This window comes from Tamandua tetradactyla, chromosome 5 (assembly GCF_023851605.1).
Source record: "Tamandua tetradactyla isolate mTamTet1 chromosome 5, mTamTet1.pri, whole genome shotgun sequence".
Taxonomy (NCBI): domain Eukaryota; kingdom Metazoa; phylum Chordata; class Mammalia; order Pilosa; family Myrmecophagidae; genus Tamandua; species Tamandua tetradactyla.
Window position 1 is genome coordinate 26,625,646 of NC_135331.1, and position 27,891 is coordinate 26,653,536.

Genomic DNA, 27,891 nt, shown 5'->3' on the forward strand with positions numbered 1-27,891 from the left:
AAATTTTCTTCAGGACCTTGTAGTAGGTAATGGATTTTTACATTTTATACCTAAAGCCCAAGTAAAAAAAGAAAAAAAAATAGATAAAATGGATTTCATCAAAATTAAAAACTATTTGTGCAGCAAAGTGTATTACCAAGAAATAAAAAGACAATCTACAGTTCTAGGAAGATGGCAGACTAGGACAGGTTCGAAGGAACAGCTAGAAAAGGGATGGGAAAGCAACTGAGACGGCAACTCCAGGGCGTGACCTGGGAGAGTCTTGACCACATAGGGAGGCCCTGGTTGCAAAAGTTGAAGAACTGAGATGCAGACAACCCGAGACCACCAAGCTGGTACAAACAGCCTAACATGCCCCTTACACATTCATATCCATGGCCCTCTGGACGCCTCCATCCGACATGCGAGGATACACCTGCACCCTGCCCTATGCTGTGCCCCGACCTCTGTGCCACTGACCTTACACCCACACGCTTCACATGTCCACCCACATCCTACCTGCACACCAGCCCCCGTGCATCCACACAGCCTCCCACTGCGCTCTACCTCTGTGTACCCCACGCTGCACCCTGTTCTTGTGCTCCAGAGTCTGCATGAGCTGCACCCCATACCTTCAGCTTTTGCACCACACCTTCACAACCCTGTGACCCACACCCAATGCTCACAGGCACCACTGTAGCTTCCCCGACCTGCGCCTATACCTGAGCAGCAATGCGTCACCGCACTGTTCCGCCTCACCCTATACCCTGTATCCTGCTCCACACATTCATCCCCCCAAATATAAAGCTTTAGACTACTGAAGGAAATCTACTTCCAAAGTAACCCTATCAAGACATCTACAGGCCTCAAAGACAGCAGAAGATCACTAAGCATATCATGATGTAGGCAGATACAGCCCAGCCTAATGACCAAATTAAAACATCAGAGGAGACACGGACATTGGAACAACTAATCAAAGATGTGTACATAACTCTACTAAATAAAATAAATGGGATAGCTAATGACATAAAGGAGATCAAGAAGACACTAGAAGAGCATAAAGAGGAATGTGAAAGAATAGAAAAATAGCAGATATCAGAGATTAAAGATGCTGGAGACCAAATAAAAAATATGCTCAAGATACACAAAAGTAAACTTGAAGAGGCAAAAGAAAGAATAAGCGAACCAGAGGACAGAACAACTGATTTTGAACACTCAAAACAGCAAATGGCAAAAAAAGATGTAAAAATCTGAATTGGATCGCAGGGAAATGATGGACAAAATAAAGTACACAAACATAAGAATCATTGGTGTCCTAGAAGGAGAAGAGAAAAGGGATAAGAAGATTAGTTGAGGCTATAATGGGGGAAAACGTCCCAACCCTTCCAAAGAACATAAATACGCAAATCAAAGAAGCTCAGTTAATTTCAAATAGAATAAATCCATATAGGCCTTCCCCAAGATATACACTTATCAGTCTGTCAAATGTTGAAGAGAAGCAGAAAATCCTGAAAGCAGCAGGAGAAAAATAATTCAAGGGAATAATTCAACTACATTCAAGGGAAACCACGTAAGACGGAGTTTGGACTACTCAACTAGCACTACAGAGGTGAGGAGGCAGTGATATGATATATTTAAGATCCTGAAAGAGAAAGACTTCCAGCCAAGAATTCTATACCTAGGGAAAACTGAGGGAGAGATTAAAATTTTCACAGACGAACAAATCCTGAAAGAATCTGTCAACAAGAGACTAGCTCTACAAGAAATATTAAAGGGAATTCTGCCAGTTGGAAAAAAAGACAGGAAAGGGAGGTTTGGAAGAGGACACAGAATTAAAGAGTATCAGTAAGAGTAACTTAAATTATAAAGAAAGAAAGAAGGAAAAGAACATACAGATTTGACTAATAAAATTCAAATGATAAGATGGTAGATTCAAGAAATGCCTTTTCAGTAATAAGTTTGAATATTAACAGACTAAACTTAGCAATTAAAAGACATGGATTAGCAGAATGGATTAAGAAATATAATCCAGCTATACTATATGCTGCTTACAAGAGACTCATCTCAGACAAAAGGATACAAATAGATTGAAAATAAAAGGAGGGAAAAAGCCATTCTGCACAAGTTGTAACCAAAGAAAGCAGGAATAGCTATACTAATAACAGACTAAAACAGAACTTAAATGTAAAGACATCATAAAAGACAAAGGACACTATATATAAATGAAAGGGACAATTCACCAAGAAGAAATAACAATCATAAATGTTTATGTTCCAAATCAAGGAGCTCCAAAGTACATGAGACAGACATTGAGTAACTAAAGAGAGCGATAGATGTTTCAACAATACTAGTTGGAGACTTCAATACACCACTCTCCGGTACAGACAGAGGATCAACAAGGAAAAAGAGAAGTTAAACAATTTGATTAATGGATTAGACCTCACAGACATATATAGGTCAATATACCCCAAACATCAGGGTATACATTCTCTTTTAGTGCTTATGGTACATTCTCCAGAATAGATCACATGCTAGGGCACAAAACAAGTCTTCACAAATTTAAAAACACTGAAATTATTCAAAGCACCTTCTCTGATCACAATGGAATGAAGCTGGATATCAATAACCACCAAAGAACAAGAACTTTCACAAATATATGGAGATTAAATAACACAATCTTTTTTTTTGCATGGGCAGGCACTAGGAAACAAACCTGGGTCTCTAGCATGGCAGGCAATAACTCTGCCTGCTAAGACACCATGGCCCACCCTAAATAGCACACTCTTAAACAATCAGTGGGTCAAAGAAGAAATTGCTAGAGAGATCAGTAGCTATCTGAAGACAAATGAAAATGAGAATACAACATATCAGAACTTACGGGATGTAGCAAAGGCTGGGCTGAGAGGGAAGTTCCTTGCCCAAATGTCTATATTAAAAAACATAGAAGAGGGTGGGCCACAGTGGCTCAGCAGGCAGAGTTCTCACCTGCCATGCTGGAGACCTGGGTTTGATTCTTGGTGCCTGCCCATGCCAAAAAAAAAAAAAAAAAGAGCAAAAATCGAAAATCGAGGATGGAACGATCAAAAGTTAAGAATATTTGCATTTGTTTGGTGTTTTTTGGTATTTAAAAAAAAAGATTTTGTCAAAAAGGTGAAGAGGTAGCCAACTCAATGGGAGAAAATATTTGGAAATCACACATTGGACAAAGGTTTAACATCCTGTATACATAAAGAAATCACATTAACTCAGCAACAAAAAAAAACAACCCAATTTTAAAATGGGCTAAAGATATGAATAGGCATTATTCTGAAGAGCAAAACAGATTGCTCAAAAGCACATGAAGAGATGTTTATTTTTACTGGCTATAAAGGAACTGAAGACCAAGACCACAATGAGATACCACCTCACACCTATAAGAATGTCTGCTATTAAACAAACTGGAAACTATAAATGTTGGAGAGGATGTGAGAAATTGGGACACTTACCCACTGCTGGTGAGAATGTATATTGGTACGGCCACTATGGAAGACAGTTTGGCAGTTCCTTAGGAAACTAAATATCGAGTTGCCCTACGACCTGGCAATAGCACTACTTGATATATATCCAGAACAGATGAAAGCAAAGATACAAAAAGACATTTGCATACCGATGTTCACAGAAGCATTATTCACAATCGCCAAAAGATGGGAACAATCCAAATCCAGATGAGTGGCTCAACAAAATGTGGCATATACACACTATGGAATATTATGCATTAATAAGACGAAATGACGTTCTGAACCACATAAGATGGATGAGCCTTGAGGACATAATGCTGAGTGAAATAAGCCAGACACAAAACGAGAGATTCTGTACAACTTCACTTTTATGACCATAGTAAAAGTCAAATTGGAGGCTTATAATTCAGAATATAGGGGACTCAGAGATACACAGAAGCTAGAGGTAGGTGAACAGGTAGCTAACAGGCTAAAGAACAGACAGAAGTGAAGAGAACAGACAGAAGTGAAGGCAGTTCACCAGTGGGTCTACAAGTAATATTAGCATATTGAAGGTGAACATGATTGAAAGGGGTTGTATAGACCTATGTGTCCCACTGATTAACACTACAAATATAAATAAGTTCTTGCAGGAACTACTTCAAAGGCATGAAACTTACACAAACAGTGTTCAGGGTATAGGAGGAAAACTGCTATTGCATGCTATGGGCTATGTTTAACAGGAAAACATCAGCAGTTCCAAAGCAACACCAGGGATAAATAATGGCAGAAGGGATGAGAGTTAAGGGGAAGTTTAAATTTCCTTCTTTTTAAACTTCCCCTTTAAAAAGAAGGGGAGGGTTTGTTTATTGGTTATCTTTCTATTGGGAACAATGAAATTATCTAAAATTAGACTGTTGATGGACTGTGGACTTATGGCATTATACATGATGCCTAATGAATGCAGGTGGCTGAAGGATGCACTGACTGAGAAATAGACTGATGAACGATGGTGTATACATATGATCGAATGTTGTACTACTACAAGAAGGAAAGAAGCTGTGAGGCATGCAATGATGTGAATGAATGTGTGGGACATTTGGTGAGGCAAAATAAGCCAGAAACAAAAGAACAGTAATTGTATGGTCACCTTTAAAATTGCTTATAAGAAAACAGGGGTGTATGGATGGTTCAGTGGTAGAATGCTCACCTTTCATGTAGGATACATGGGTTCGATTCCCGGACCATGCACCCCCCCCCAAAAAAAGGAAAGAAAGGCAAAAAGAAAACTGGGATCTAGATTGTAAGCTCTTACAGGAGGCGCATTTAGTCTGGAGTGGTAATTATTCTTTTTGGATTTTGAGAGGCTGTTTTATATATGTATAACCTGGTATTTAGAGGTAAGAATGAAGCCAGTCAGGTGGGGATTAAGGTAATTCACAACAGGGGTAAGGAAGACATTATCTACATTTTAGAATCTCACCTACTCTTTGAGAGAAAGGAAGAAAGGTTTATTTTGTTTGAAACTTAAATTTTCTGTAGCACATAATCTACCTCAGCCTGTCTGGATAGCTCATTAAAACAATCAAAACACAAGGAGCCCAGAATAAGAATGAGGGTCTTTAATCTTGTATAACTCAATATAATGCCTGGATATATTAAGCCTAGAATATACAAAGCATATAATCAAAAAGTATTTGCAAAGTCCCTTGAGGGATCTGAGGAAAAATGTGAAACTATTAAACTTTACTACCAGGAAAACCCTTAATACTGTGTCAAATATTAGGGACACCCAAATTAATAGGCCAAGCCCTTGATCTTGAGGCTTGCTCTTGTGAAGCTCATGTATGTAGCAAAGAAGCTGAGCTTACGTATAGGTATGCCTAAGAATTACTTCTGGAGGACCTCTTTTGTTGCTTAGATGTGACCTCTCTTTCTCTCTAAACCCAACTCTGCAAGTAAAATGATTGCCCTCCCTGCTACATGGGACATGACATCTGGGGTGAAAGTCTCCCTAGCAGCGAGAGAGATGACTCCCAGGGATGAGCCTAGATCTGGCATGGTGGGATCAACAATGCCATCCTGACCAGAAGGGGGAAAAGAAATGTAACAAATAAGGTATCAGCGGCTAACAGATTTCAAATAGAGTTGAGAGCCTACTCTCGAGGTCACTCTTATGCAAGCTGAAGTCAGACATTGCTACCTATCATAACTTGCCAAATCCCAACCAAAACCATTCCAGCCAATCCTAAAGAACACCTAGGGCAATATATAAGATTTTACAAAGGTTCCATGCACTACGGTAACTTTCCAGAACCTACAACCTCCACTTGGGTCCCTGGACCAGATAAGTCCTGAAACCTAGAGGGCCTAGCCTCCCCAGAACATCAGAGGGTTCTAGCTCCCTAACCCATATTAATGACAGCCCCTCCCACCATGAAAAAGTTAGAATGGCCCAAATACCCCTAAAGAGTAAGAGAAAGATTAAAGGTGATGGTGGAGTTATACAGAGAAGGTAGGGTTTAACAAATGAGTATGATTCCTGAATCATAATATTGGCATTTCTTTTAGTCTTCAGTATCTCAGAGCAGCTAGGAGTAAAAACGTAAAATTGTGGAACTGTAAACCATACAAAACTCTGAAATCTACTCTACAACTAATTGCTGTGCTGTGACATTTATTGCTTTTCTGTAAATATGTTATTTTTCACAAAAAAGTAAAAAAAAAAGTCAATTCTGATGATAAAATAATATTTATTCCTTCTAGCCTCCAATGTTCTGGAGCAGCTAGAAATTAAAAACTGAGATAATGGTATGATAGCCCATGACAAACTCTGGCATCTGTCCTGTACCTATTGTTGAAGAGTGCTTTGAAAACAATTGCTTCTTCCTTTCTTTGCTTTGTATATATGTTACATTATACAATTAAAAAAAAAAGACAATCTACAAAATGGGAGAAAATATTTGTAAACAATATATCGGATAAGGGTTTAATATCCAGACGATATAAATTACAATGCAACAACTAAAAGAGAAACAACCCAATTTAAAACAGGGCCAAAAATTTGAATATTTCAAATAATATGATCATTTGTCCAAGGAAAATATTCAAATGGTAATAAGCATATGGAAACATCAATAGCCATTAAAGAACTGCAAATTAAAACGACAACATACTACTTCATATACACACTAGCTATTATTTAAAATCTGAAAATAACAAGTGAGGGTGAGGACATGGAGAAGTAGGAATCCTCGAGCATTGGTGGGAAGGTAAAACGGCGCAGCCACTGTGGAAGATATTTTGCCAGTTTCTCAGAAGGTGAATATAGAATTACCTTACAACTTGGCAAACTGACTCGTAGGTATATGGCCGAAAAAATCAACAGCAGGGACTCAGGAATGCTTTTGGACACTGATGTTCACAAGAAGCCTTATTCACAATAGTCAAAATGTATAAGCAATCCAAGTGCCCATCCACAAGTGAATGGATAAACAAAATGTGGTCTATCTACACAAGGGAATATTCTCCAGTCATGTCTCCAGTCCATGCAACCACACAGATGAACCTGGAAGACGTCATGTTCAATGAAATAAGGCAGATATCAAAGGACAAACATTTTAGGATTTTTCTTATATGAAATATTCAGAATCAAATTCATACAGACAGAAAGCAGAATAGTCGTTATAAGGGGTGGGGAAGGGGGGGTGTTATTGCTAAATGAGTATGATTTTGGTTTCATTTAATGAAAATAGTCTTGAAATAGCACTGTCAATGCACTCAATATAAAGAATTGTCTATTTAAAATGGTTAAAAAGATTTTTATGTTATGAATATTTTACCAATTAAAAATGTTTTCTTCCCCGGTCTCAAAGAGCACATGTGGTTCCAAAATATAGACAATGTCTTCCTTACCCCCGTGCCCCAAACCACTTCAACACTAACCTGATCGGCCTTGCCCCTATCTCTAAACATTAGGTTATATATATATATAGAGATCTGCCTCTCAAAAGCCACAAACAATAATTACCACTCAGGACTTAATGTGCCTGCTATAAAAGCTCACAATCCCGGCTCCTCCCTTCCTACAAGCAACCTCCAAAGAAGTTGGGGGCCCACCTCCGGCAGCCAGAAGGACCTGAGATCAGATGCTTGGATCTGCCAATTATGAAGGAGAAAAGGGGAAGGGAAAATCTGCCACACAGTGACCAGGCAACTCTGTGCATGGACCAAGAAGCTGAGAGTAACTTGCTGGGAATGGACACATTGGAGGAAAAAATGGGGCAGAACAATGGAGGCTGGGGTTAAAAATTCAGAGACCTTGGCTTGCTGGCCCAGACCCCACCTCTTAAATTTGTTGCCCATCAATACCAACCTAGCAGCTGGGTCCTCATCAAATCATGGAAAGACTCCAACCTCTAACTGACCTGGGAAGGATGTTGACAACTAAAATGACCATATGGATGGCAAAGAAAGGCTGGACTCACTACACCCAAGTGAAAGGACCAATACCTGAGCTGGACGATAAGTACCCAACAACACAGTCCAATTCCTGGGAAATAACTCCAACTTTGAACACTTTAAAGTCACATTAAAGAGACAGTAGTTGGGGGCGGGCCATGGTGGCTCAGCAAGCAGAGTTCTCACCTGTCATGCCGGAGACCCGGGTTTGATTTCTGGTGCTTGCCCATGTCCCCCAAAATAGACAATACTTGGGAGTGTAAAGGGGGGGTTTGGATTTGGAGTTTGGATTCTGTACTTTAATTTAACATAGTTAATAGTGACCTTGGCCAAAGAAAAAGGAAGACAGATGAGGGATCTGAAGTCCAATTTAAAAATGAGAATAATTGATTGCATATGTAGAATGGAATGATTTCTAAATGTTGGGTTAATTTCTTTTTTTTTCTTTAATTAATGAAAAAAAAAGAGAATAATTACGCTAATCATAATGTTCCTTATTGGCAACGCAACAAGCCCCGCCAAATTGGTGGTAAATTTGAAGGCTTAAAGTAAAATAAATAAATAAATAAATAAATATTCCTGGTGCCTACCCATGCAAAAACTAATAATAATGAAAAATAATAAAAAATAAAATAAACGAACAGTGGTAGAATGCGTGCCTTTCATGCGGGAGACTGGGGTTTGATTCCTGGACCATGCACCCCCCCAAAAAAAAAATAAATAAAAATCAAAATAATAAGTGAATTATCTTTTAAAACCACAACAGAAGGCAATGACTGGAAAATAAACAAGTTGGTGACATTTTCTTATTAAACAGCATCATTAGCATGAATAAGGACCAAGCAAATTTTCTAACTTTCTCAAACGGCTAGAGCAGACCTGAACGGTAGTACCCCGTGTGGTTGCTGGGACTGGTCCCATGATGGTGAAGCACACTGCTGACTGATCAAGGGGTCCACAAAGAGCAAGCCAACCACTCACCACAGAGGGGCTGAGGCCCTAGAAGGCTCTGTGACAAATGATGGTGAACAGATGAACGATGAAGAAACAAGGCAGGGAAGGGTCAAAGCCCGTGTCAAGAGAGTAGACTGGGTAAATGTGAGATTCTGTGTTCAGAGAGTATTTTCAACATATGCATGAAGACATAAGGATGAGATCGGGTGCTTTCAAGGTGGTATGGCCATTGAAAAAGTACAATCAATGCAAGTTAAGGTCTATAGTTGATGGTAATATTGCAATATGCTTCCCATGAATGTAACAAAGGCATTATGCCGAAATTAAATGTCAATAGGCAGGGGGATTGAGAAAGGGGTATAGATTCTGTGTGGAAGAAAAGGAAATGTCTTTACAGTATGGAGGCAAGGCATGCCTATACAATTAGGGTGGACTATATGCTGTGTGAATAAAACTATTTAAAAATGAACAGAAAGAAAATATGGAGAAAGAGATGTACCTATTCACTGTCAGTAAATGGGAGGTGTAGCCCCTTGGAGGGCCGTGTGGTGGTTCCACAGGAGACTAGGGGTAGGGTTGCCATAGTATCCTGCAACCCCATTGCTCAGTATAAACCTGGAGATGCTGAGTGTGGGGATATGAATGGACAATTGCCCACTGGTGTCTCTGGTGGCAGTGTTTGTGATCCACAATGAATGGAGGTGGCCTAAGGGTACAATGACTGAGGAATGGAAGGGAACTATGGTGTATACCTACAATGGACTACTGAGTGGCTGTAAGAAGGAATGAACTTCTGAGGAATCCAACTAGATGAATGAACCTTAAGAGTTGTAAGTTGAATGAAATGTCAGGAACAAAATGACAAATATTACCATGCTTCAATCATATGGACTAACTACAGTATAAAAATTCGGTGAACTAAAGTTGACAGCATGGGCTAGTAGGCTGGGGCATATTGTAAAGGGTCCTAGATTTGTAAGCTCTTACAGCAGTCATATATTCAAGAGGTCTAACTGTTAATTCTAAATTTTCAGATACTGAGATGTTTGTACTTTCCCAGAAATTTCAGGTATTTATGTGAAACCTGAGACTCAGAGTTCCGAGTTCTGAAACTATGAGAGTCAACAGTACCCCACAGAGGAACTGTTGAAAAAGTGATCAGACATCAAGTGAAGATATGAAAGAAGTTGATCTGGATAGGACTAAGCTAAATAAGAAGACTGGGTAAAGGATGATATCATCCATATTTTAAAACTTCTGTGTGAGTCTAAAGGGAGAGATGTTTATTTGGTGCAAAATTTGTATTTTGGGTAGTGCATTTCTTAATTTAATTTGTATATACGACAGTTTAATTGAAAACCATAAGTACATGGAATCTTGAACAGGTCATGAGACTTTGTTGGTTTGTCCAGGTTAGTGTGATGCCCTGATAAATCCCAGAGTGATCAGGTGGTTCAGTGGTAGAATGCTGGCCTTTCATGCAGGAGACCCAAGTTCAATTCCAGGACCATGCACCACTCCTACCCCCTCCAAAAAAACCCCAGAGTGATTTGGACAGTAAGTAAAGAAATATTTGCAAAGACCCCTTAGAGGAATGGGGAGAAAGGGGGAAATTTTCAACTTCCCCATTTCCCCATGAAGATCACCTGTGATCAGAAAGAGAGCACATCCTTGTCTTCAGATGCCCCTAAGGCAGGGGGCTTCTTAAAGCCCAGAGCTCTCTACTCTACATACAGCTCAACAAGGGGCTGGGAGGCACAGTGGATGGAGCCTTTACATTCTACATATGTTATGGGTCTTCCAGAGATAGCTTAAGCTGTGTTGACCACATTTATTTGCATTTACTCTTGTCCATTTTTTTAAATTTCCTCTCACATCTCTCAAAAGCCTCTTGAGAAATGCTCTGCTCTTCTAGCAATTAGCATCATCTGACAATGGAATACACGCACAGCCAGGCATGGAATTCTGACTTCTCCCTGTTCTGTTACTGAGTTTGAGTCTTTCCCTCAAGGGTAAAGTGGAGGTAATTTAAGTCATGTGGCTTTATGACTTAAAGTCCATAAACTATGAATGAGGACTTTGTGAAGAGCCCTATAAAGAGTATTATTAGTAGCAGTCCTACTATTTCATTCTTTACTATTATCTAAATACTTATTGGGCTGATATTAGGTCTCCCTCTACAAACCAGGACCCCACAGGACTAGCAGGCAACACAGTACATATAGAGGGCAGCTATGGGGTCTGACATTATTTTCTACACTTTCCTCTATGTTTGGAATATTTTTTAATTAAACTATAAGAAACTTAAATGAAAAAAAGAAAATAAATGCTTTCTACAAGCTTAGCACCTTGGACCCGTGAAAAGAGAGTTACTGCAGCATCCTTAATCTCACAGAGTCCCTCTGGGTCCGCCATCCCAGTGTGAGGTGGATGTTCCTGAGAGAAAGTGAAGCCTACCTTCAAAGTAGTGGAAGGCTGATCCTCCAGGGGAGCTAGGAGGGGGCATGCCACGCTCAGGGCTGACCTGGAACATCAACGACAGGGACACAGCAGGGAAGGGTGGTCAACCTCAGTCAGACTCCTGGAAACTTGTGTACTCTGCTAGTCCACTATTTGTAGTTTAAGTCCTGGCTCAAGACTCAGCGCCGCCCTGAAACCCATCAAAGCTGAAGCTTTCCCTACTATGCCACCAAATCCTTCAGAGCCGACCATATATTTTATATATACATGACCCTGAGCTGGACTCTTCTGTGCTTCCTGTTTTTATCTTTTCTCCCGTGAGACAATTGTGTGCTCCTTAAGGACACCAACTATCTCTTACTTGGTACAGAGTTTGGCACCCAGCACATATGAAACAAAAACTTTGTGACCAAGAAATGAAATCGCTTACAGAGCTTAAAAAGATTAAAGAGACTTCCCCAAGCACTTTTGATGTTTCTTAAGTTTCATCAAACAGCTTGAGGTGGACCTGACCTGCATGACCACTAAACAAGATCTTTGTCCTCTGCTCTTTCCCAGGAGCCCCAGCCCCACCTGGGAGATGCTGGAGACACTGCTCGTTTTCCTCTTCAGGGTGCCATCCTGACACACAGTCAGCAAATTGCTGGGGAGGATGGAGCGGAAGTCGTTGAAGGAACGTCTTCGAACACCTTCGAGCTCCTCTGGGACACGGAGGGAGTGCGGAGGGACTTTGGGGAAGAGCTTCGAGAGGAGAGACTCCTCCGTGTTGCTATAACGTCCAAATGCTCGTGAGATGCCTATTAGGCACGGGACTGCATATTTGCAAAGGTATTCTAGGAGACAAAGTGAGAATGAGAACGTCACTGGTGAGACAACTCCACCAAACCAACATGTAACAGCTGCTCACATTCCACAACCCATCCACTTCCAAATCTCAAGGTTCAGCCTAAGCCAAGGTTAACAGGGTCAACACGGAGGGCTGATGATGACATCTTCAACTTGTCATTAACAACCTGAGACTAGGTCTCCATCACACACAGGGGCACTCTTTGGGAGTTCTTGATCTGACTTAGGGCAAATCCAAATCAACAGCACAGGCAAGTCAAGGTTATCATGTGCCTTCACTAAGCAGTACCTCCCAAGATCATACTGGGCAGCTTATGCTAGAAGAAAGATGACCTTTGAAGGTCAACTAATCTACCCAGACATTTTATGGGTAAAAACTGAGGCCCAGGCAGGTGAAGTTACTTATCCTAGGTCTCTCAAAACTTAGGTAGCAGAATCATGCTGTGACTCCTACCCTCTTAGTACACGAACACACAGCCCATACAACCTAGGTTCTAAAAGAACAGAAAAGACCAGGGAAAAGTAAGGTGAAGATTAAGCAGACAACCATTTGAGGAAAGGAAAAATGCCTTAAAGATGTATAATCATACCTTTTTCTTGAATCTCCAAGGCCTGGCACATTCCCAGAAGGACATGTAAAACCTGCAAAAGTGCCTCTAAAATCTATAATAGCCAAGGAAACAGGAAAAAAAGTATATAAATGAAATCAGATAAATAACACAAAATTAATTCAGAAACAGAAGCTACAAGTATTTTATTGTCCAACATATGTCCGCTACCCAAATCCCTTTCACAACAGCTCTGCCTGGTGGCCAGAAGCTGACCTTACGGAGTAAACCCTCCTCCACCCAAGGCAGTCCGTTCCGTCTCTGGGCCAGCAGTACACAGTTTCCACCTAACACTGGACCCACATGGTCCTCTGGAGCTCAGCTCCCTCCGGAGCCATACAAAACAGTTCTACTTCTTCCTCTGTATTCTAGAAACAGTGATGGGTCCCCTAAATCTTCACTTTTCATGTCTAAACAATTCTAGTTCCTTGAACCATTCCTTATGACTACAAATCTTTTTGACGCTAACTGCTTGTGGATTTGACCGTGGTCCAGTTTGTCTACGCCATCTTAAAGCATGATGCTCAGAATAAACACTTTAATATTCAAGGATGCTGGGACTCGCCCAGAGTAATCACCAAATCATAATGGATTCCAGACTTCAGTTTATGGGATACTTCACACCGCTGGCTCGGTGAGCTTATAGATTAATAAAATACTTTCACCCATGCTGCTGCTAAGCTTTGCCACCTCTATTGATGCAGCTGGGGTTTTTTTGTTGTTTTTTTTTTTAACTTGTCTTTGGTAAGTACCCAGGGCCCAGGCCCCACTCCCTCCTCCATTTTGAGAGCACTTCACACAGTTGTTAAAGGTCAAAGTACATGAAACCCCCCTCGCCTAATAACCAAATCTCAGGAGAGTCTGCTAAATCTCTGTTGTAACCAAATCTCATGAGACTGTTAAAACTTCATAAGCCATTCTTGGCCATGCCCCTCTCTCTTCTTTTTCAGTAATCTTTGGGCAGAGGGCAGACTCTTTCTCGCTCAACAGGCCACCATTGGGGAAGATCATCCCCCTGTCCATTATCCCCTAATTAAGCTCAAGGGTAATCTTCTGTCTAGTGTGTTCTTTGGTTTCAGGGTTGTGCTAGGCTGGACTATATTGTATCCATAAAACAGTTTCATGTATGTGCTTTAACTCAATGCATTGGTCTTCAGTTCTTAGTTTTGTGTCCTCAACAAAAGAGACTGACCTGCTTTCAGGATCTTGCCTCAAGACACTGGCCTCGTTTTGCTTCAGAGGTTGGAGCCAGGCTCTGGAGGCTCCTGCCAGGCTGACACTTGAGTGGTCACCCTTCGGGGTGGTCCTTCAAGCAGTCTCCCAACCTGCTGACTCGTTTTGGCACTCAGCCCTTATTATTAATCCAGGATGTCAGAGGAGGTGTTTGCCCACTGCCTTCATGAAAATCAACTAGACTGTATCCACATCATTTCCCTCAAATACCAGTCATGGAAAACCCAGGCAAAGAAAGAAAGGAAGTTGGTCTGACATGACTTGTTTATAACTGTTTCAGTTTCCCCACTGTTAAAACAAACATCATAGAGTGGGTTAGCTTAAATGATGGGAAGTTACTGGATCATGTTTTTGAGGCTAGGAGAAGTCCAAAATAGAGGCGACAGCAAGGTAAGACTTTCTCCCCCAAAAAATGTGGCATTCTGGTGCTGGCTTTTGGTAACCCTTGGTCTTTGGCTTTTCCATCATATGGCAATGTACATGGCAGCATCCTCTCCTTTCTCTTCCAGGTTCCGGCTGCTCCCAGTAGCTTCCTATTCTGCATAAAATTTCCTTTATTATAAGGACTTCAGCTGTATGGGTAAGGCCCACACCATTCAGTTTTGGATACATCTTAACTAATAACACCTTCAAAGGTCCGACTTACAAATGGGTTTACACTTACAGGATGACCAGGGCTGGGGCTAGAACATGCCTCTTTTTTTTTTTTGCATGGGGAGGCACCAAGAATTGAATTTGGGTCTCTGGCATGGCAGGCGAGAACTGCGACTGAGCCACCGTTGCCTGCCCCAGAACACACCTTTTGTGGGGAACATGAGTCAATCCCCAACAGTAACCGACTTAGATTTCTTACGGCTTGTTAATGTTAAAATAATAAGTTACCTATGAAGACCTGAAAAGCAATCCCTTCTCCATTTCACATATTAAAGTTAGGTCTACAAGCTGTGTTCCAGCAGCCATGTTTCTTGAAGATGATTGTATAATGATATAGCTTTCACAATGTGACTGTATGATTGTAAAAACCTTGTATCTGATGCTCCTTTTATCTACCTTGTCAACAGACGAGTAGAACATGGAATAAAAATAAATAATAGGGGGAACAAACGTTAAAATAAATTTAGTTTGAAATGTTGGTGATCAATGAAAGCGAGGGGTAAGGGGTATGGTATGTATAATTTTTTTTTCTGTTTTCATTTTATTTCTTTTTCTGAATAGATGCAAATGTTCCAAGAAACGATCATGATGATGAATATGCAACTATGTGATGATATTGTGAATTACTGATTATATATGTAGAATGGAATGATCAAAATAGGAAAGTCTGCATTTGTTACGTGTTTTTTGCTAATTAAAAAAATTAAAGTTAGGTCTACATATTCAATCATTGTCCTTTTATTTTTTATTTTATTTTTATCTTTACAGCACTTTTAATGATAGTTATAAAACACTGTGCTATAGTGGAAGTTAGCAGACACGTTTTCTCATCTCACTTTTGCCACTGTGCAACCTTGGATACACTATTTCCTCTCTCTGATCCTCATTTGATTCATTTACAAAACAAAGTAATTGGGACTATCGCTTCCCCTTTAGTTTAATCAATTTTACACATAGAAAAGCCTTTAACTCAGAGACACCAAACTTTTTTTTTTATAATACATGATTATAACCATCTAGTTATGACTTCTGCCAAGCTGCACATAAAATGAAGAACCTAAATTAGAAAGGATGGGGAAGGATGAAATGACACGAAATAGTGATAAAAAAATTTACAGTTTGATATCAAGAAAAAGAAGTGGGAAAATTTTAAAACAGATACAAAAAGTCAAGAAACATAGTTAGGTTAGACGGCGGGATGTTGGTCTTCTGAGTGGGTTCTTCGTACCCTACGCTACGAGAGAGCGAATTCAACATGTGTGATGTTGAGAAGGGCAAGAAGATTTTTGCTCAGAAGTGTGTCCAGTGCCACACCGTGGAACGGGGGGCAAATACAAGACTGGGCCAAATGTGCATGGCCACTTTGGGCAGAAGACAGGTCAGGCCCCTGGATTCTCTTACACAGATGCCAACAAGAACAAAGGCATCCTCAAAAAGCTGAATATAGAATTGCCATACGACCCAGCAATACCATTGCTAGGTATCTACTCAAAGGACTTAAGGGCAAAGACACAAACGAACATTTGCACACCAATGTTTATAGCAGCGTTACTTACAATTGCAAAGAGATGGAAACAGCCAAAATGTCCATCAACAGAAGAATGGCTAAATAAACTGTGGTATATACGTACGATGGAATATTATGCAGCTTTAAGACATGATAAACTTATGAGGCATGTAATAACATGGATGGACCTAGAGAATATTATGCTGAGTGAGTCCAGCCAAAAACTAAAGGACAAATACTGTATGGTCCCACTGATGTGAACAGACATTTGAGAATAAACTTGAAATATGTCATTGGTAACAGAGTCCAGCAGGAGTTAGAAACAGGGTAAGATAATGGGTAATTGAAGCTGAAGGGATACAGACTGTGCAACAGGACTAGATACAAAAACTCAAAAATGGACAGCACAATAGTATCTAATTGTAAAGTAATCATGTTAAAACACTGAATGAAGCTGCATCTGAGCTACAGGGTTTTTTTATTGTTGTTTTTTACTATCATTACTACTTTTATTTCTTTTCTCTATATTAACATTTTATATCTTTTTCTGTTGTGTTGCTAGTTCCTCTAAACCGATGCAAATGTACTAAGAAACGATGATCATGCATCTATGTGATGATGTTAAGAATTACTGAGTGCATATGTAGAACGGTATGATGTCTAAATGTTGTGTTAATTTCTTTTCTTCATTTTTCTTTCTTTCCGTTAATAAAAAAATAAAAATAATAAAAAAATAATAAAAAAAAAAGAACAAAGGCATCATTTGGGAAGAGGAGACACTGTTGGAGTATTTGGAGAATCCTAAGAAGTACATCCCTGGAACAAAAATGATCTTTGCTGGCATTAAGAAGGCAGAAAGGGCAGACTTGATAGCATATCTCAAAAAAGCTACTAATGAGTAATAGTTGGTCACTGCATTATTTATTCTAAAACAGATGTCTTGTGACTTTTGTACATGTATCATATTTAAATTGATCTCATACACCAGAATTCAGATCATGAATGGATGATAGTATATTTTTGTTGGACAGTTCCAAGTTAAATAAGATTAGCTTATAGTTAAAATGAATAGATCAAGCTTTTTAAATTTTGATAGTAATTCTGGTTCAGCAAGTAGTATCACTATTTCCCCTTTCAAAAGACATAATTGGATTTGAGACCAGTTTGAATCAGCAATGTTCAACTTTTCACAGAGATAGTGAATACCAATTCCTAATCTATAGATTGGTTTTATATTTAGATATATATAACCAGTTTTATGAATATATTTGAATACTAGGGAAATCACTTCACTGTCTCAGAACAGAGCAAGACTCACCTGGGTTTCAATTGGTGTTATTAGCCTGTTTAAAGGCAGGTGCTGAAAATAAGGTAGCTATGTCCACTTTATCTTTTTGGTTTTAACTGTGTCAATCTAATTAAAATTCCCTCAATTTTATCATCTGAAATATTGCCTTTTAGTTAGCAAAAGGCATTTTGATGTGGTTTATGTATAATATCCAATAAAGAATGCTGAACCTTTCTCACATTTTATAGATAACATATAAAGTTGAATGTTTTAAAAAATCAGTGTGGCAAGTTAAATTTTGCCTTTTCTTTACTATCTTAAGTCAAGATTATGTTATAATTCAAGTTGTCTTTAAACTGCCATTCAAAAAATAAATACACATAATACATAAAATTGTAGCGCCACTGAATTATGTGTGTTTGGTCATGATGCTTTTGTCAACTCATAAGGATTTAGGTGGGAGAGACAAACCAGCAGTACAAGTTTGTAAATTTTGTTATCATAAGGTTTAAGATGATTAAAATACACACACACACAGACAAAGAAAAAAAAAGAAACATAGTTAACTGGCAACAGTTAAGTAAGAAGTGTGCAGACAAGTGGCTGGGCACTCTTTGGCAGGACCTGAAAATAACAGTAAATAAAAACTAACTCAAAAAGATAAACTTAGTTAATTAGGAAAAACTTAACATTATGAGTGTATTCTTAATTTAAAAAGGAGGGGCGTATGAAACACATTTCAGTATAACTTCCAACAAAATTAACTAAAACTAAAAATGTTTGGACACTTAAAGGTATCAGTTTCAGCCAGCTAGAAAATGCTCTTCTGTGAATGACTTCAATTTCCAATCTAGAATCAGGAAAATGAGCTGCCTCTGTTTTGCTGCCTGCCTCACAAGGCTATTGGGAAAGTCGAATAAGGTAACACTCATTAAAAAAATCACTTGGTAACCTGAAAAATACGTAAGCAAGCATAAAACATTCTTAGATCTGCTATTAATAATATGGGAGAGGGCGGGCCACGGTGGCTCAGCAGGCAGGAATGCTTGCCTGCAATGCCAGAGGACCCGGGTTCGATTCCCGGTGCCTGCCCATGTAAAAAAATAATAATAATAATATGGGAGAAATCGACATAAACAATACGATCACACATCCATTCTTTTGTGTGGTTGTTTTTCCCCCCACTTTGGGATTCTCTAGCTCTAAGAGTAATACACACCTAGTCAACACAGTCTTACCTCATCTTTAAGTGAAGGGTCCCTATAAGCCACGTCAGACAGCAATGTCACCAAGCAGAAGCTGAAGCTCTCTGCAATTGGGAGGGCACCTGGAAGACATAAAGACACAAACCAGACCACCAGAAATGAGACATTGACCATCCAGCCCAGTATTTCCCCTCTCCTGCGTGGATGGCCAGGGTCAGGGCATAGGGGCAGTCCCCCTTGAGATGCAGTTCAAAGAGCTGAGGAAGGTCCACACATTTGCTGAGGAATACTGACTCTACCTTTCTTCTAATAAGATATTCTGCTTCACTAAACATAAAAATGTTCTGTTTCCTGAGCCAATTTACAGTTTGAGAAGAGTCTCTCAAGGTAACAGGTTCCATTTTTTTCAATCCCTAACTAAATAAACATGAAAAATCAATCTTAGACTCTTAGAGTCTTACAGTCTAAGAGATGGTAAACAGAAGCTAATTGTCAAACGCCTATTACCATGATTTTAAATTGAATAAAATGTTTATAGTTTCTTTTCTTTTCTGTCTTATTTTAGCAAACGGGAAAAATCTTATAAGAGCTCATATTCCCTATTGGTTTTTAGGTCCTTCCACCCCTGAACCTTCTGGAAGGGAGGCTCTTAGGAAGCAGGCCCTCAAGACTGGGAAGGGATCACTGCATCCAAAAGAGCAAAAGCTAAGCCTGTCCATCCAGTGTGTACCTTCAAATGTTAAATCCACAACCACTGGGGTTCAATCACTATTAAATACATAATCAATTTTTAGCATTGAGTATTTAATGGAGGATTGCAAAGACACTATTTTATAAACATACTCACAGTACATGGCAGAAGACTGTTACAATCCTAAATCCATGCTTACAATATTTAAATTCCACTGGAGGTCGCTCTAGGGCCTTCTCGGAATTGAGTGCACATCAGAATACCTGGGGGGCGGGCCTGCTTCCCAGGCCCAGTGTCTGACTCAGCAGATCTGCTGTGGGGCCTGATATCTTGCATTTCGGATAAGTTCCTACGTGACCCTGAAGCTGCTGGTACAGGGACGACACTGTGAGAACTGGTACCATTTAAAAGCGTAAGTATTATTGTCTCAATGAAAAAAGGAAAGTGATACACCATCTAATAACCGGAAATATATATGTCTCTAAGAATGCTTCAAATAATGGTAAAACCTGAATTCTAAAATGAATACACATATACAGGAGTGATATTTATTTTTTAATTTAAAAGAAGGATATGGTATCAACATCTACTGGTATTCTACTCCCCAAATTAGGTAACAGAGTGGTGGACACAGACGTTTTAGACAGACTTTTTGGAACTAGCACTCTCTCCATTTAGACTTGCAGTTCGTCAAATTTAAATATATAATTTTGGTGTCAGGACTCAGGGGAGTCTGAGTTTCAGGCACAGCAGGATGGCAGTTGTGATGAAAGACCAGCGGGCGAGAGGAGCAGAGGCCCGAAGAGGATGGCCCCGAGGAGAGCCCCAGTGGGCTGCCTACCCTCCAAAGCAACAGTGGTTTCCTGACAGGCCCCACACTGCCAGGTACAGAGGCAGGTGTCTGGGCCATAGAGGCAGACCATGAGGAAACTTGAGTTTCGTGGGTTATAGGCCTAAGAGGTAGGTGGTCTTCCCACACTGATGTTGGAGCGTCTGATAGTCAGGACACAAAAGCGTCAGTACTATGTGTGTTTAGCAGACTGCCTGGCACCTGGTGACCCCTGTCTCAGTATTTCCAAGGGAGAGAGGCAGGGAGAAGACGAAGGGGACGGAAAGAGGGGAGAAAAGATTGTCGAACTTTACCTGTAACCTTACAGAGATCAAAATAAAAGTTAAAAAGAAATACGCACAAACAAAACCACAAACCCAATTTAAAAATGGGCAAAGAGGCGGGCCGCGGTGGCTCAGCGGGCAAAGTGCTTGCCTGCTATGCCGGAGGACCTCGGTTCGATTCCCGGCCCCAGCCCATGTAACAAATACGGAGAAACAGAATACAATAAAACAAGAAAATGTTTCCCTTTCTTCCTTCCTTCCTTCCTTCTATCCTTCCTTCCTTCTCTCTGTCTTTCCTTAAAAAAAAAAAAAAAAAAAAAAAAAAAAAAAAATGGGCAAAGAATCTGAATAGATATTTCTATGAAGATAAACAAAGGCCAAGAGGTATACGAAAACAAGTTCAACATCATTAGCCATTAGAAAACTGCAAATCAAACCCACAATGAGCCCACCTCGTAAACACAAGAATGGTTGTTCTTTAAAAAAGGGAAAAATAAGTGCTGACAAGGATGCAGAAAAATAGGAAACCTTGTACACTGTTGGTGGGAATGTAAAATGGTGCAGCTGCTATTGAAAACACTTTGATGGTTCTTCCAATGTTAAACAAAACTACCATATGAACTGGTAAAGAACTGAAAGCAGGGACTCAGTTATCTGTACACCAATGTTCATAGCAGCATTATTCACAATGGCCAAAAGGTGGAAGCAACCCTGCATCCATCAACAGATGAATGGATGAACAAAATGTGTCTATCCTTATACAGCCTTAAATGGAATGAAATTCTGAAATACACTACAACCTAGATGAACTTTCAAAACAAGATGCACAGTGAAATAAATCAGCACAAAGGGACAGGTACTGTACAATTTTGCAAATTCATAGGAACAGAAAGTAAACGGGGACAGTAAGGGGAATGGGAAGTTACGGGTGCAGGATTTCACTGGGTTGATGGGAAAGTTCTGGTAGGAGATGGTAGTGAGGGTTGCACATTGCAAATGTAATAATCCCACTGAATGGTATGGCTGGTAGTGATTGAGGTGGGATAGTTTATGTTGTACACATTTCCACAATTTAAAAAAAGGGAAATCCTAAAGAAACAATGACAACTAAATGCAATACATGAACCCGGACTGGATTCAATAATGGAGGAGAAAATGTCCACAAGGATATTATTGGGACAAGTGACAAAGCTGAAATATATTGTTAAATTTCTTGAATTTGATAATTGACCTTCAGGTGGTTACATAAGTGAATATCCTTCTTCTAAGGAAACACTCATAGAAATAAGTGATTAAGAAGCAGGATATATGCAATATGCAAATAACAGACCAACAGATAGGCAGGAAGACAGAGACAGACCGATCAATGGATAGATAGAACGATACGGCAAATGTGGCAAAATATTAAAAGTTGGTAGATTTGTGTCTCTGGGTGGGGGGGAAGGAATGTATGTTGGAGTTCTCTGTATGGATTCTCTGTGCATTATTTTTGCCTCTCCTCTATGAGACTGAAATTTTTCCAAGATATAAAGTATAAAAAAAGCAAACAAAAAAATGCACATGGATTTATTATATCTCTAAAGGTGTAAAGTCTAAGTGATACTTAACCACCACAGCAAAGTGGCAAAGCAGTAGTGCCCATGGTGGCTGAGTCCCCACTGCCCACCCCACCTCCCCTCTGAGCATCCAGCCATGAAATTAAGAGAAGTAACCGCATTCCAGGAGCAAGTCTATTAGTCTAAGGGTGCAGGAACTGGTTGGGGACAGGCAGATGACCCAATTCTGGCCTATGAGACATGAGGAAAGGTTCCTGACACTATTGAAGTTCTTGCTCATAGAAGGAGTACAATGAAAACCCAGCATGCTCAGTCCTGCCATCTCCAGCCTTCACCCACGGGCTCTGTAACTGAGTGAGAAAGCTTAGCCCAAATTGCTGCACATGGTTAGTTATTCCACAACTAGCAGTGGAACCAGCTGGAAGAGCCTAGTTAATGTGTTAATATAATTAAATACTTGATCTTCAGAGAACACAGAGCTTTTCTCTTTATGTTTAGGGAAAGCATTATAAAGAATTACCTCTGCCTTTCCGAGCTGTACTTTCTTCCACCCAATACACTTTTGGAAGACCTTTGAGAAGTCGAAGAAGGTAAGGAACCACAGACTCTTTGTGCTAAAAAGGAAAGATCGTATTTAGTGAAATACATAATGGTAGTTTTTCTGCATAAACCGAGACGGAAGCACAGCGAAGCAAGCATATCCACACCCCAATCATCCCAAGGCTCAGGGATACCAGAGGAACATGCTCGTCCCCACTGCTTGCAGCCCTCCCCTATCCGCACAGCCGCGCCAGTGTCTGTCACTGGAGCCTGCAACACATGTCCTGCAACCCTCTGTTGCCCTTTGGAAGCGTGAGGTCAGCCAATGGCTATGGCCTGTCCTGAGAGCCTCTGCAGAAGAAGGCATTGGGTACCCTCGAAACTGCCTACAGTGAGGGGGGTACAGAGAGTCCCCAAACCCACCAATGGGCCCCAGACTAAGACCCTCTGGACCGGAGAGAAGCTCTCAGCCATGAGCTTCTAAACTTGGTGATACCTTTGTTGTTCACAGCCCTTGTCCTTTTAACTTGTATTTTTCTTCTCCTTCGTGTTTCCTCTTGCTCCTCTCACACTGAGCATTAGACTTTACAGCCAACATTAGGCCAATGAAAAATATTTTCCCCTAGTTTCCAAAGTAGCCAATCAATATATAACTTCAAAATCTTCCTTCATAGGTTTTTTGGGTCATTTTTCTGCTTATACTTGCTGCAACTGAAGATATTAGATTAGGGCACTTCTGATAAGTAAGCTATTACATGCTCTGATATACAGAAAAACCATGTGGTAGTTTTAAAAAAATGTCCTCACAAATTCTTCGACACTCCTCTTCCAAAAGGTGGAATCTAATTCATCTGCCTCAGTGACTTGCTTCCAGTGTGCCAAGGAAGTGCTCTAAACGAGACTCTGTGACCTCCACGCCTGGGTGAGAAAAGAGGGAAGCTTCCGCCCAGCTCTTTCTGGGGACAGGCACCCTGGAGACCCAGCCACTGTGTTATGACAAGGGCCTGGACACATGCAGTGGTTGTGGACAGAGGCTCTGGCCAAGCAGAAGACCCTGCTAGTGGGCCTCCAGTCCACTTCAGCCCCAGCCTCTGAGCCACCCCAGCTGATGTGGAACAAAGCCCTGTCTAAACTGCAGACTACGGAGCAACAAGTCTACGTTATGGGTAGCCCAAAACTTACTGGCTTAACCAGAACAAATAGAGAATCTTTCTTTTGTGAAAATAAAATCACCTTTCCTCTACATAGTGTGAAGGAGCTGGCCCCGCCTTTGGGCACTGTAGCGTTCTGCCAGACAGACTCCTAAAAGCCCGTGGAATGTCCTTGTGGAGGAGGGGGCCCTGGGGGCTGTTTTCCACACAAGCTGCTCTGGCTTGTGTAGCAGGGGCTGAGGAGGACCAACTCTGTGTGTCTGGCCAGAGTTGCTGCCAGGGCAGCAAACTGCCTGGGCACACAGGAAGCCAATGCCCTGCCCACCTGGAAGGAGGGAACTTAAGACAACCTGAGAGGAAGCCAGTCCCCAGGGCTCAGGGGACAGACGAAGTCTGCGAGGCTCCTCTCCTGGTACTCTGAGGTACCCGGGCCCGCCAAAGGACAGTGGATAATGAGGTTCAAACGACAACGTTACTCCACTCAGGGCCTGTCAATCCTTAGCAGGCATCTAATGACACCAAGAGCAAGTGACATTTCTCCCTTCCTTGCCATCTTAGGTCTGTACAAGTGTAAAACCTTTAGGACTCACAGGTGACTCTCAAATAATGTGCTTGCCAAAGGTATTTTCAAATAGTACATCTTTAACAGCAGTAATTTCTTAAACAGATAAATTATTTTCCTTCCTTATAATTCATTTGCGGTTTCAATAGGATTTCACAAATAGAAAAGTACAAATTATTTCGTTCTTTTTCACGCTTACAAATGAATGGGAAGAATTAGAACGCAGATTATGCATCCAATTTTGGTTTTTCATGTGGCCTTGGAAGTTATTTAAATACTGCTCTATAATTAAAATGTTTACTATATTCTGTTCAGATGTATAAATAAATACTCTGTCAAAATTTTTGATGATTATTAAAGTAAAATTTCCAGGCCATGCAAGCTTTTTCAGATAAATAAAAATCCCTAACATCTAATATCTTTATCTTCCTAACATAGCACAAATTAACTTGGAATTAAAAAATGATTTCCAGTAATGATAAAAATAAATAGATAAAAGATTCTCTACCCAGTGATGAACTATTTGGCTGAATTACCTTGGCAAGTACAAAACAGCCACACCATCTTCTGTTGAACCTATAATTTTTAATTCTTCTCAAATGGTGTATTAATATGTGCTCTAAAACTTATATCTATCACAGCTTTGATATTATATCATTATATCAAAATTATCTCAAACAATACTGTCCAAAAGCAAAATTACCTAAGAAGGTACATATTATTCCCATCTGCTCCATTTACCTCCCCTGTCTCACCCTGTCCCAAATGCCCTCACTAGGTTTTGATGCATTCTTTTTTTTTCCAATTCTTAAATTGGAATTCTTTTCTCTAGAATAAAAATTCCAATTTAAGGAGATATGAATTTAAATCCTAATCATCACCCCGTCATGCTGCAGAACCACTTTAACTTAATAAAGACTCGCCTGAAGATCAGATTCAATGAGAAAAATCCCCAGGGCAATAACTGCATCTCTCCGCCGCTCATCCAACTGGAAGATCCCATGGAAATCTACTGGGCACATGCAAAGCAGCTTTTGGACCTGAAAAATAAGACCAAACAAAACACAACACCACAGCTTCAGAAACTATAAGCCCATATTCAGAATAAACCAGTACCACAAAAGCCCAGGGAACTATTATAACCAGAAGTCATTAGGCTTTTTTCAATTAGAAGGTCACAAAAAGGACATCTCCAGCTTTTGAAATGATCAAACAGATACACTGCGGCCCCACAAAAAGATATAAACTCTTAGGAACCTGAGCCCAAAGATCAAAATGATTTCTACTGCTCACAACAGAATAAAGGTGGAAAACAATAACCACCAAAGAACCAGAACTTTCACAATATATGGAGACTGGCAACATACTCAAACAACCAGTGAGTCAAAAGTAGAAATTGCTAGAGAAATTGGTAAGGATCTTAAGACAAATCAAAATAAGAACCTATGGGGTGTGGCAAAGGCAATGCTGAAAGAGAAACTTATTGTTCTAAAAGATTATATTAAAAAAGAAGAGGCGGACGTCCGGAGAAGATGGCGGCTTAGTAAGACGCGCGGGTCTTAGTTCCTCCTCCAGAACAGCTACTAGGGAAGTAGAAATGGTACAGAACAGCTCCCGGAGTCACAACAGAGACTAAGAAGACAGCGTACCCCATTCTGGAATGGCTGACTGCATGGGAGAACCTGCTGTGGTGAGATCACCGAGGGGCGCGAGCTTCCCCGGGCCGGGGCGGCAGGCGGCCGGAGTCGCTCCCTTCCTCCTTCCTGGGCCGGCTGGGAGAACTGGACAGGCAATCCCCTCAAGCCGCGGCGGCTGGCGCCCCCCCCCCCCCACCCCACATGCGGCCCCCCGGACCAACTGGGAGAATTGGATCGGAGATCCCCCAAGCCACGGAGACCGGCGACCGGGGTCCGTTCCAAAAAAGTGTCTGCCCAGTCCGGCTGGGAACGGTGGATAGGCACTTCCCCAAGCCGCGGCGGCCGGCACCACCCCGCCACACTTGGCGCCCTGGGCCGGATGGGAAATTTGGAAAGGCGCTCCCCCAAGCCGCGGAGGCCGGCGTGCCCCCACCACACTTGGCACCCCAGGCCGGCTGGGAAATTTGGACAGGCGCTCCCCCAAGCCACGGAGGCCGGCGACCCTCCCCACACGCAGATTCCCGGGCCGGCTGGGAGATTTGGATTTGCACTCCCCAAAGCCGCTTCGGCTGGCGAACCTCCCCTACCGCGAGAGTTTTCCAAAGCTAAAGGAGCCACAGCATCTTTTACTGGTGGGACCCTACAATGATAGATTTAAAGAGACAGAAGATAGAATTAGTGATTTGGAGGATGAAACATCTGAATTCCAAAAACAAACAGAAACTATCGGGAAAAGAATGGAAAAATTTGAACAGGGTATCAGGGAACTCAAGGACAATATGAACCGCACAAATATACATGTTGTGGGTGTCCCAGAAGGAGAAGAGAAGGGAAAAGGAGGAGAAAAAATAATGGAAGAAATTTTCACTGAAAATTTCCCAACTCTTATGAAAGACCTAAAATTACAGATCCAAGAAGTGCAGCGCACCCCAAAGAGATTAGACCCAAATAGGCGTTCTCCAAGACACTTACTAGTTAGAATGTCAGAGGTCAAAGAGAAAGAGAGGATCTTGAAAGCAGCAAGAGAAAAACAATCCATCACATACAAGGGAAACCCAATAAGACTATGTGTAGATTTCTCAGCAGAAACCATGGAGGCTAGAAGACAGTGGGATGATATATTTAAATTACTAAAGGAGAAAAACTGCCAACCAAGACTCCTATATCCAGCAAAATTGTCCTTCAAAAATGAGGGAGAAATTAAAACATTCTCAGACAAAAAGTCACTGAGAGAATTTGTGACCAAGAGACCAGCTCTGCAAGAAATACTAAAGGGAGCACTAGAATCAAATACAAAAAGACAGAAGAGAGAGGTATGGAGAAGAGTGTAGAAAGAAGGAAAATCAGATATGATGTACATAATACAAAAGTCAAAATGGTAGAGGAAAATATTATTCAAACAGTAATAACACTAAATGTTAATGGACTGAATTCCCCAATCAAAAGACATAGACTGGCAGAATGGATTAAAAAACAGGATCCTTCTATATGCTGTCTACAGGAAACACATCTTAGACCCAAAGATAAACATAGGTTGAAAGTGAAAGGTTGGGAAAAGATATTTCATGCAAATAACAACCAGAAAAGAGCAGGAGTAGCTATACTAATATCCAACAAATTAGACTTCAAATGTATAACAGTTAAAAAAGACAAAGAAGGACACTATCTCCTAATAAAAGGAACAATTAAACAAGAAGCCATAACAATCATAAATATTTATGCACCAAACCAGAATGCCCGAAAATACGTGACGAATACACTGCAAACACTGAAAAGGGAAATAGACACATATACCATAACAGTTGGAGACTTCAATTCACCACTTTCATCAATGGACAGAACATCTAGACAGAGGATCAATAAAGAAATAGAGAATTTGAATATTACTATAAACGAGCTAGACTTAACAGACATTTATAGGACATTACATTCCATAACAGAAGGATACACCTTTGTCTCAAGTGCTCATG

At 40.6% G+C, this 27,891-nt stretch overlaps 1 protein-coding gene across 7 annotated transcripts in view; it reads right to left on the reverse strand.

Annotated features, from left to right (window-relative positions):
- Window positions 1-27,891, reverse strand: part of PI4KA (phosphatidylinositol 4-kinase alpha) — a 182,200-nt gene that overhangs the window by 97,285 nt on the left and 57,024 nt on the right. For all 7 annotated transcript variants that reach the window (XM_077160279.1, XM_077160283.1, XM_077160278.1 and 4 more), the window contains exons 2-7: window positions 25,208-25,324; window positions 22,552-22,645; window positions 18,705-18,793; window positions 12,767-12,839; window positions 11,904-12,163; window positions 11,328-11,394 (exon numbers count right to left, since the gene is read on the reverse strand). In XM_077160279.1, coding sequence (XP_077016394.1) covers window positions 11,328-11,394; window positions 11,904-12,163; window positions 12,767-12,839; window positions 18,705-18,793; window positions 22,552-22,645; window positions 25,208-25,306 — 682 coding nt within the window. In that variant the 5' untranslated portion in view covers window positions 25,307-25,324. The remainder of the gene's footprint in view (window positions 1-11,327; window positions 11,395-11,903; window positions 12,164-12,766; window positions 12,840-18,704; window positions 18,794-22,551; window positions 22,646-25,207; window positions 25,325-27,891) is intronic.